We start from the raw sequence: 11,604 nt of genomic DNA, 5'->3' as shown, positions 1-11,604 counted from the left end.
TGTGTTCGCCTATTAAAATAGCAAACAAGACATTCATTAAAAATTGTGCCCAGCTGTGATATTGGGAAAATCTTTTTGAGTATTGTATCCATTCTTCATCCGAAATTGCTTGATTTGAAATCAGGACATTCATATTTTGGAATGGAGGGAGAAATGAAATCATCACAAAGTGGTCATGATTACAATCTCCCACACAACATTTATATAAACGTTGACATACTTTTCACAAAAATGCTTAAGCTGTTCTGATGCTCTCGACAGCTTCGGAAGAACTTTGGCCCACCCTTGATGATCTAAAACCATTAGCTTCTCAAGTCCACACCTCTTACAATCTGCAATTTTACACCTAAAAAGGTCAGGATGATCTAAAAAATCAATGACAATCAAAAAAATTCACACAAACAGATATAAACAGAATATACACAAAGAGTCTCTCAAATAAAACTAATTTTTTGTTCAATCCCTCTCTCTCTCTCTCTCACACACACACATACACGCTTGTTTGCATATTAATCTTTCAAAATATGATATAATGAAAAATCATATGCATATTAGAATATGTCATATAAACTACAAGCTAGTTAATCAATATTATTTTCCCTCCAATAAGATTACAAGGACAGTGAGCCATGTCATTAAGATGTTATTTATTCAAATTTTAATTGATAACACCAACGCAATGGAATGCGTTTGATTATTTCGCACACAGATGAAAGATCAGAATGAGATATTTTTCCATTTTTCTGGTCCAAATCTCAAACATATTGGAAAGAAAGCTTGATAATATGATTTTCTCTTCCTATTGGCGCAAAACCACTTACAAAACACACTTCACCAATCTCAGTTCACTAGAAAATTATTTACTATTCTTGTATCCATTAATGTATTCTTTGACTGAGGCGGAAACAATACAGACAAGAAAATATCATGTTACATACCTTTTTGAAATGATTTGCAAATCTGTAAACTGTAATGTTCAGCTCAGTCGCACATTCACCAAACCAACAAGAACATCAGCAAGAGGGTCCTTCCAACGCAAACATTCACAAGTCAATCAAATGAGCCTCCCATTCTGGGGATCGAGACCTTGAATGCATTGGAAATAAAAGAAGAGCCCCAATCAAAAAATTGCAATAAAATCAATTATATTTTTTAACCAATGAATAAACCAGAAAAATAAAGGAGGACTAATTACCATCAATATTCTTTCCATGATAAACATTTTCAACATTGAAAACTTCGGCTTCAACCTACAACGGTGTGATTCCAAATTATTGGACAAAAAGTACATATGCTCCTGGTTTGACGATTAGGCTCAGAGTTTGGGATTTACAGGGTTCTTCCTCTTTTTTCTCAAGCCAACAGATGCGCTTTGTTTATAATCGAATACTCTGCAAAATGAACACTGTCAACTGAGTTACTGAATATGGTAGACCATTAAAAACTGTTCATAATTGGCTACTATCACAACACACACTCCAACATTACCAGAGGATCAAAATTCATTTACTCACCTTTTTCTTTGGGGGTCCCAATAATTCACTGAATCTCTGACAATCAGCAATATATAGTAATGAAAACTCTGCATGGTTACTGGAACAATTTAATAAACACTTCTATGCTGTTAAGTGAAACCAGAAAGAAGAACATTAAGAAATAGGAGCAACAAGATCTCTCCAATGCCAACGTTCAGAGTCCAGACACAACGACAAGAGCCTCTTACATCTATGCATCACAAATAGCAAATATAAAATTCCCAAACAGAAAAATTAACAAATATACAAACCCAAGTTCCAAAACATCCAAATTGTTTCTTAGGCAAATATAAAGTCTACTTGATCATACTTGGAGAGATTACAAGTGAAATTGCGTGGAATGATGAATGTTATGCTGGGCCTGGTTCTCCTGCGCTGCTGATGGTTAGAGGCCTCTTGAACAGAGTGATGTGTGGATCATGGCGATGATGATTTGCGTGGTAGGCAAAAGGGTAGGGGAGCCCCTCACACTGATATCACCGATTCTGTGTCAGAAATGGGTTCGTGCTCTTCAGGGTCATAGATGAACCAGCCATCAATCTCAATGCAAGGGATGTGGGCTATCTTGAACCACTCTCGTCCTTGATCTTTCTTGCAGCCTTCTTTCAACCGAGGATACTCATATTTTTGAAGTTGCAGGAGTGAGGGAGGCAGGCCATCCTCCGGAAAAGATGTGAGAACACATTTACAGTTTCCAATGGTTCTTTCATAGCTAAAAAACACAAGAAACTTAGGTTTCAAAACGTGAAGGACAAGAACACATCCAGAAACAGATAAATCAGAATTTAAGGGCAATTATCAAGTCTCTAAGTCCAAGTGCACAATTTTTGGGCGGCCAATATGTTTCTATAAAAGCACAAATGCAATACACTGTGCAGTGAGAAAATCATTCGATTTGTGTCATTGAGTTCATTACAAACAGTATTGAAATCATGTTGTATAAGTAAACAGACATTTCTCGTCAACATGGATTGACTCAAATGACCATTAGACTTTCATAGGTTACTGTTTTCTTCCCACTAAAACATTCATACCTGCATGAGATGAATGGTAAATGCACCGCTGACTATCATTTTACTCCAATCTTGGCATCTTTTGAAAGATTCAACGGAAAAAGAGCCCTTAATGTAATATGCACATCAAATCCCTCCAGAATTTCTCTAGTAATTAAACCTACATGGCACAAGGAGAAACTTTGAGAACAGATGTTAGAAAGTAATTCTAGGACTTCAGTACTCATCCAAAAATAAAATTAAAATAAAAGGTCATTGGAGGGGTGGGGTGGGAGTTTCCTGTACCCATGCCATAAAAGTTCCTTGCCAATTAACATGAGACAGAATACCAGAAAATGGCAATGGAAAGATAATGCTAATTGCCTAACATGAGAAGCAAAAGTATTCTGATAAATCATTCAATAATAATAATCAATTATGCAGAGGTTTGGAACTTCCAAAAACGATGTGTGGATTAAGAACATGGCTTGCTCAAATACAACCACGTATATTTGATAGGCCAACTATCGAGCATTCTATATCAAGACCATATCCATGGCTAAATAAGATCATTGCATTGACAGAAACAATGTAAATACGTTAAGATGGAATGGAATAAGATCATTGCATAAGAATCACCATTTCGAGGATGTAAGACAGCCTTTCGATCCTTTCGGCAGCTTCAGAAGAATTTGGGCCACCCTCGATGAGATATATTAGCTCCTGAAGGCCACTCTTCTTACAATATGATCTGAAAAACCAATCACAATTGTAACTTATCACACAAACAAATATAAACAGAATATACACAAAGAGTCTCTCAAATAGAATACACACCAATGCAATGGAACACATTTGATTATTATCACAAAAAGAGATATTTTTCCATTTTCTGGTCTACATCTCAAACATAATGGAAAAGGCTTGATAATATGATTTTCTCTGGCTATTGGCTCAAAACCACTCAGAAAAAACGTTTGACCAATTTCAGTTCACTAGAAAAAATGTTTACCATTCTTGTGTCCATTAATGTATTCTTTGATTGAAGATGAAACAATACAAAGAAGAAAAAATCCAGTTCCATACCTTTTTGTGATGATTCGCAAATTTGTAATGATCAGCAACATGGCAGTTAGTGATGAGAAACTCAATGGTCGAAAAACTTCTCAGTCTGCTTGGTCACTTGGCCATTTTAACAAACACTTGTGATGTCGTTAACTCCAACAAGAACAGTCGCCGTTCATCAAACCAACAAGAACAGCAGCAAGACGGTCTTTCCAACGCCAACATTCAAAGTAGCCTCCCATTCTAGGGATGGAGACCCTAAACACATTGGAAATCAAAGAAGAGCCCCAACCAAAGGAGCTGACGGACGTTTGGGTTTATATGTAAGGCAACCAAAAGAGTAGTCTTACGAATAAAACACATAAAATAGGTCGGAATAACTCATAAGCTGATCCTGCTCTTCTGGTTCTGGGTCATAGATGAACCTACCATCAATTGTAACGCAAGGGATGTGGGCTATCTTGACCCATGCTCGTCCTTGATCTTTCTTGCAGCGTTCTTTCAGCAGAGGACATTTTGCAATACGAAGTTGCTGGAGTGAGGGAGGCAGACCATCCTCGGTAAAGGATGTCAGCTTTTCACAGCGAACGATGCGAAGATCCAAGAGTGAGGGAGGCAGACCGTCATCTGGAAAAGACATCAGCTGTTCGCACCAACCAATTCCCAATGTTTGAAGAGAGGAGAGGTATCGAAAACCTTTGGAAGATAAGTATTTCAAATTCTGGAAGTTTCTGATGTAGAGGCTGGTTAGAGAGGCAGGCAGCATCTTCTCTGGAAAGGATTCCAGATGCGGACATCCACCTTTAATCTCAAGATGTTGAAGAGAGGTAAGCTTGTGCAATCCCCACTCAAGCAAGGACTCAATGATGTTGCAATCTCTGATTTGAAGTGATGTTAGGTTGGTGGGCAAACCTTCTTTTGGAAAGGATACAATGCCTGGACAATTGTATATTCCCAATTCTTGAAGAGATGTGATGTTGTGTATGCAGTTGGGTAGGGCCTGCATTTTCTCACAATTGTAAATCCACAGCTCTCTGAGGTTGCGAGGGAGCAACCCACCGTCCGGGAAGGAAACAAGAGTTGAGAAACTGTCAATAGAAATATGATGTAGATGGGTAAGGTTGTGCATGCCCATGGGTAAGGATTTCAAGTTTTTACAGTCCCAAATATCAATGCTTTCGAGAGCTGAGTCGTGACGGAAGCTTTTTGCAACCGACTCTAGCATTTTACAATGCCACATATCAAGTTGTTTAAGTGTAGCAGGTAATTCTCCGCTGGAAGTTAAGGATTTGAGGGATGGACAAAAATTAATCCTCAAGGACTCAAGAAGACATGTGTTGTTACTGCAACTCTTGGTATTATCCTCGTCCAGCAAAATCACCATATTCTTGCAATACCATATCTCTAGCTGCTTTAGAGTTGGAGGTAGATGGCCTATTGCAATGTGCGTCAGGGAATCACATCTATTAATATAAATACGCTCAAGACATGTGTTGTTGTACACCACTGCCTTGGGTAAAGATTTCACGTCATTGCGTATGTATGACATACCCTGTTGTTGCCGCTGCTCTTTCACTTCTTCTGCCACCAGAGATACTAGTTTTTTACAATTGCGAACCTCCATATTATGAAGACGAGGGAGGGTTTGTAGTAATCCCACATCACTTGACCACAAAGGCGTTAGCTCCTCACAATCTTGAATAATCAGAATTTCTACATTCATAAATCCTTCTACTTGACATTTGAATTCTAAAATTGTTGAAAGAGACTTAAAGTTTAGTAAGGTGAAGTCCACCTTACTTTTACACATAATCCCTTTTGAGCCTTCAATTTCTAGTTTGCAAAGCTCTGGAAAGCTTAAAATTGAAACTATCAACTGCTCACATCTTTCTATAACAACATTTTGTAGTGAAGGAAGATGGTTTGGTAATGTCCCCAACAGCTTGGGACAATTTTTAATAGAAAGCTCACGCAGATGCGGGAACTCTCCATTAGGGCTCCAATTCTCCCATTCTTCCATATCCTTGAAACACAAAGTTTCCAAAGATCTAAAGGTCTGTGAGCAGCCTTCCCCATAAAACTCATGACCAACATTTTTCACACTAGCCATGCCATTAATGAAAAGATCTTTGAGTAATGGTAGTTGGCCAACTGGTGGCAATGATGTGCACTTTCTACAATTTTCAATTCTTAGGAGCACCATATTAGGAAATGATGGACTTTTTAACCAAGTCGAAAATTCTATACCACCATAGTGCCTAATAGTGAGCTCTTTCAAAGTCTTGTGAGGCTGTAACATGTTAAGTACATCTAATTCACTTGTTCTATCTTTTGACTCGTCCAAATTGACACTCCATTCCAAACACAAAGCAGAAAGATTGGGCTTTTCAATTAACTGAGCATCCCTTGCATCCTTGGATTCGGTGGCATTCTCCAACTGTGAGATGATGAGTGTCCCTCGAAGAAGCAATAAAGAACCTAGCTCTTTTAACACAAAGCAATTGCTTTTTCCAATAATTAAATTAGTCAATGTCTGAAGACAAGTTAATTTACCTATTTGGGGAGGCATTCCTTCAAGTTCATCTGCATTGAGAATGTTGAGGTGTCGTAAGTTGACTAGGTTGCTGAATGTTGATGGTAATTTCTTTAGATAACGACAATTCTCCAATATCAAAGTCTGTAAATTGCAAAGAGTGGTTGTTGACTCGGGCAAATCTCTAATATGAGTGTAAGAAAGGTCAAGGTACTGTAGATGCTTCAGATTACCAATTAAATCTGGTAGCTCAACGATGCAGTACCCACTCAAAGAGAGCACTCTTAAACATAGTAATTTTGACAACAATCTAAGAGGAACATCATGAGTCAAATAACAACTCATCATCTTAGGTAGCATAAGAGGCATGAAGGTACGTAGACACGTGAGTTCAGAAAAAACCTCAAACTTTTTAGGGCCATCAAAATAGTCACTCAGGTAAGACAAATGCCGAACTTTTTTAGAAATTTTTCCTTTGTTGATGCTCTCAATTCTATCTTCCATTCTAAAGCATACATCTCCTGCAACCCATTGAGCCAAATCGTTGATGAGGTCATGCATTACAAATCGTGATTTCTCCGCAGTTGACTGTTGGAAAAAAGACCTTGATAATAGATCGAGAAAATACTGGCTACCCAAATCTTCTATTTGCTTGTCCCCCTTTCGTGGCTGAATTAGACCTTCTGCCATCCATAACAGAACCAACTGTTGCTCTTCAAATTCATAGTCCTTTGGAAGTATTGAACAATACCCAAAGCATCTCTTTAAATGTGAAGGTAGATGGTGGTAACTCAACATAAGAGCTGGAATAATTTCACTTTTTTCTTCGGGTATATTCCATATCTTGCTCTCCAACACATCCTTCCACTCATGAGGATCATGTTTAGTGCGTAAAAGGCCTCCAAGGGTTTTAGCCGCCAAGGGCAAGCCATTACACCTTTTAACGATTTCCTCACCAATTTCTTGAAGGTTTAGATGTGCACTAAAATCATTTGCCCCCAATGCATGTTGGGTAAATAAAGACAAGCAAGCCTCCTTTGGTAACACCTGCAAATCGTAAGCTGGAACGGTACCCGCGGTTGATGAAACTCCCCCATTGCGAGTTGTGATGATAATTGTACTTCCCGCAGCCCCTACTAGGAAAGGAGCACGTAAGATAGTCCAGTCATGATATTTCTCATTCCAAAGATCATCTAGAATGACTAGAAACTTCTTGCCTTTTAGATTCTCCTGGAGTTTGACTTGCAACCAATTTCGATCCTTGCCATCACAGTTCTCAGAGGTTAGAGATTGTAAAATTGTTTTTGTGACTCTATCAACATCGAAATCTTCAGAAACACAAGCCCATGATTTTAGATCAAAAAGGCCTTGAACATTTTTATCATTGAATAAAAGCTGGGCAAGAGTTGTCTTTCCTATACCTCCCATACCGAGTATAGGAATTACAGAGAGTTGAGCATTCCTACATTTTTCACTCAGCAACAGTTCAAATAGAGCCTCTTTATCGTTGTCCCTGCCATAAACATGCGTCTCAGTCACTACAGAAGTTGGTGCCAGAGTCCCCATTTTCCTATATGACCTCCCATCGGCAGTTCCTTTCAATAATCTCAATTCATCTTCTTGAATCACCAGATCGTTGAATCGATTGGTAATTTCAATCTTTGAGCCTAATGTTGATCTTAAAAGCATGTGGAGTCAAACCAGTACAACAAGCAGGGATGAGGCTGCGTACCTTACTTGTGTTGGCTTGATTTTCTCCCTTCAATTCGCGTAGCAAAGCTTCCGTGGTGAACTCATCAAGTATATCCTCCACATCGTAAGCCAAGTCTCTAAGATCATCCAGCCACAGTTTCACTGCCCTCTCAGTATGTTGCTTCTGGCCTGCATCATTAAGCACGGCTTCAATTCTTGACAACGTTTTCTTCCACTTACCCAGCTTTTCTCCAAGTCCCTCGTATTGACGTGCAAACTTCAGCAACTCCGGAGACAGCAATTTGTCAAACAGCACTTGGAGGAACGCAGCAAGGAAAATCTCTCCTATTGGCATGGATTTCTTCGTGGAAAGGAATATTGTATCAGGAAAGGATGCAAAGATAGCAAAGCTCTCAAACGCAGAAGCAATTGGTTTCTTCTGTGAAAGCTTCAAGAGTCTCACAAGTGGTTGTAGTAAAAATTTCAAATTACTTAAGCTACTCATGGTAGTACACAAGACTACCTCAATCCGGTAGTCATTCAATAAAATCTCAATGCAGTTTTTATAAAAAATATCGATGGTTTCATCAACATGCCTTTTTTGACCATTTCAATAAAAAATGTGAAATAAGAACCAAGTCCTACCATACTATAAATTAGGAACAACTTGATTAGCATTCAATTATTATACATATATTCTTTTTTCTGGGCAATAGTTTAAGGGCGACGTGCTTTAATTTCCACCACTTTTGGCTTGTCCATTCCGATACAATATAAATAAAGAGCAATTTGGTTGTAACAATGATATTATATTTGTTATCGATAATGATTTCACAACTACCAAAATGTTGCTGTTTCCCTTGATGAAGACTTATGCCAAATTATGTAATAAAGACTAAAGAGTCTGGTTTGTTAAAATATCCGCTTCTGCATTTCTTATTGGTTAGGTAGGAATCTCTGACAAATATGTTTGTCTGATTATGTTGTCCTTAATTCAAGACGAGTTTTAAAAATGTAGTCAAGCATTTAGTAAAATTAAAAAAAAAAAAAATTATTTAATTTTTTGTTACGCGAAATAGTTTTTAGAACATCTTCTGCACACTTTCAAACAAAACACATCTGGTTTTTGTTTAAAGATGTGTGATTCGCGAGCCCAAACACACTCTAACACACGCTTGACCACCGTGCCGGGGTTGGGGGTTAAATTTTTGTTTAAAAACTCGCTTGTCAATATTCTACTATTTTTGTTTGATCAGATGATGTCTTTGACGAAGCTAACAGTACTAGTCTTCAATCATCCTTAAAATGAAATTAATATTGCTTTTTTTCAATTTCTTATTTCCCACTTTGTACGAAATTAATTGGAGGAATGATGTTTTTGTTTACATGCATCTCAAATTTTTCTTTCATTTTCCTCATTTTATTTTTTTTCTTATGAACAATAATTTTATTGACGAAAACTGCAAATCCATCGAGACTTATGATAGAGAGAACACAGGCGTGATGCACGCCCATATTTTTTACTATTTTTTAATATATATATTTTTTAATTATAATATTATTTTAATATTAAAAAATATTAAAAAACACGGGCGTGGTTCTCTTTATCATCACTCATCCATCGAATAGTATACAAAGGAATCCAATCACCTTATAGGCTTCTAAAATGTAAAATATTAATCATATCTATTAGGGAAATTAAAGTTAGGAACATATACAGCAATCCAATCCAAATGAAATCTCAATTATATGTATTGACAATTAATATGAGAATCTGATTGGTTTGAAAAATGTTATTCTTAATTTAGATGGTTAATTAAAAGAAAGTTAATCATGCCATCAATGTTCAGAAAATTATCATGTGGCACCTGCATTCAAGAGTTGAGGATTTATACAAAAAATTATTAACTTGGTAATTGGGGATCTTCATTAAAATTAAGTCATATATACTCAAGGGGTTGTAGACCTCTAGATGAAAGAACCCAATTCTGCAAGTGAACCAAGGAATTCACAACATATAATATATAGCAATGATATTATATGAAGGCTTTAGCTATGTCAGTCTTTTTCTTTGTCTCACTACCCAAGAGGGGTTAGCTCACAAGCTTGCCCATCAAAGTCCTTAATTAGGCTTTATCCGTAATAGGTTGGCTTGGGTCCAGTTCCCTAATCTATTGAGATTAAGACATGTGTATCATAACAAGATACAAAGGAATACGTGTTTCAATTCCAACGAATCTTATTTCATATGAAATTATAAATATTTGGAGTTAGACCCAAACCAAATCCTACTATAAGCGAAAGAATAAATAGTACTTGATGTGATTCTTTCAAACCACCTTCCTTCCAAGGGATGTGATATCTTTAATTAGTCTAACATATAATGTGTTCTACACTATAACTAGTATTGTCCACTACCTAACTTAATTAAATTTTTCAAAGAGAAATGATTTATGTCAATAATTTGTCAATATTTTTTTCATATTCTCCTGTAAATTCAATGAATTAACCATTAAATTTGTGGGATTTATTATTGAATTTGTGTAAGGTCTACATAAGTCTACAAATATAATAAATAATTTATAAGATGAGATGAAAAAATATGATAAAAAAAATTTTGCCTTGAATCATTTCTCATTTTCAAATATTTTATACTTTGTATAGCTTTCTCTAGATGACACCAAACTCGTTCTCTTGGTAATTAATTATCCAACTCTAAGGCACTACAAGAAAGTTACTCATTAGGGGCGACTTATTAGGGGCGACTAAAAAGTCGCCCCTAATACTCAACTATTAGGGGCGACTTTCAAAGTAGCCCCTAATAGTTCCGTATTAGCGTCCACCTACAAGTGGACGCTAATAATGGGTCAAAAATTGGACTATTAGCGTCCACTTTACAGTGGACGCTAATAAGTCGACCCTAATATACGCGCGGGAATTATCCGAGGGGCGGGAAAAATTTAAGCGGCGAAAAAAAAACTTTCAGGGTCGACAATAGTCGACCCTAATAATTAACCAATTAAGTGGACGCTAAAAGATAAAAAATAAAAAAGAAAAAAAAATCACATAAAAGCTCAATAGGGTCGACTTTGATCGTCGACCCTAATAGTTAGTTATTAGGGTTGACAAAGTCGACCCTAAAGAGTGCGTAGAAGAATTAAAATAAAAATAAAAAAAATCAATTTGATTACCAATAGCGTCCACTTTTAGTGGACGCTATTGACATATTATTAGGGTCGACTGTGAGAGTCGACCCTAATAGTTACTTATTAGGGTTGACTTTGTCGACCCTAAAGAGCGCGTACAATAATTAAAAAAATAAATTTGATGACCAATAGCGTCCACTAAAGTGGACGCTGAAGATACATCATTAAGGTCGACTTTCCCTAATGCTTATGTATTAGGGTCGAGAAAGTCGACCCTAAAGAGTTGGTAGTAAATCAAAAATAAAAAATAAAAAAAAAAAAATTGATGACCAATAGCGTCCACTAAAAGTGGACGCTGAAGATACATCATTAGGGTTGACTTTGAAAGTCGACCCTAATGCTTATGTATTAGGGTCGACAAAGTCGACCCTAAAGAGTCGGTAGTAAATCAAAAAAAAAAATTAAAAATTAAAATTGATGACCAATAGCGTCCACTAAAAGGGGACGCTCAAGATATATCATTAGGGTCGACTTTGAAAGTCGACCCTAATGCTTATGTATTAGAGTCGACAATGTCGACCCTAAAGAGTCGGTAGTAAATCAAAAAAAAAAAATTAAAAATTAAAATTGATGACCAATAG

General features: G+C 36.8%; 1 protein-coding gene across 1 annotated transcript; it reads right to left on the bottom strand.

Annotated features, from left to right (window-relative positions):
- Nucleotides 1–7,553, bottom strand: LOC132173369 (putative disease resistance RPP13-like protein 1). Its single transcript, XM_059584850.1, has 7 exons — nt 3,614–7,553; nt 3,167–3,278; nt 2,570–2,708; nt 1,515–2,247; nt 1,196–1,391; nt 939–1,086; nt 1–332 (listed from the first exon to the last, which is right to left on the bottom strand). Exon 1 carries the CDS (start codon nt 7,551–7,553, stop codon nt 3,939–3,941), a length of 3,615 nt encoding a protein of 1,204 aa, XP_059440833.1. The 3' UTR covers nt 1–332; nt 939–1,086; nt 1,196–1,391; nt 1,515–2,247; nt 2,570–2,708; nt 3,167–3,278; nt 3,614–3,938.
- Between the last annotated feature and the right edge of the window lie 4,051 nt (nt 7,554–11,604).

The sequence above is a fragment of the Corylus avellana genome, chromosome ca1 (genome assembly GCF_901000735.1).
Source record: "Corylus avellana chromosome ca1, CavTom2PMs-1.0".
Taxonomy (NCBI): domain Eukaryota; kingdom Viridiplantae; phylum Streptophyta; class Magnoliopsida; order Fagales; family Betulaceae; genus Corylus; species Corylus avellana.
The sequence above is the reverse complement of the archived record's forward strand: the minus strand, read 5'-3'. Positions and strand labels throughout refer to the sequence as shown.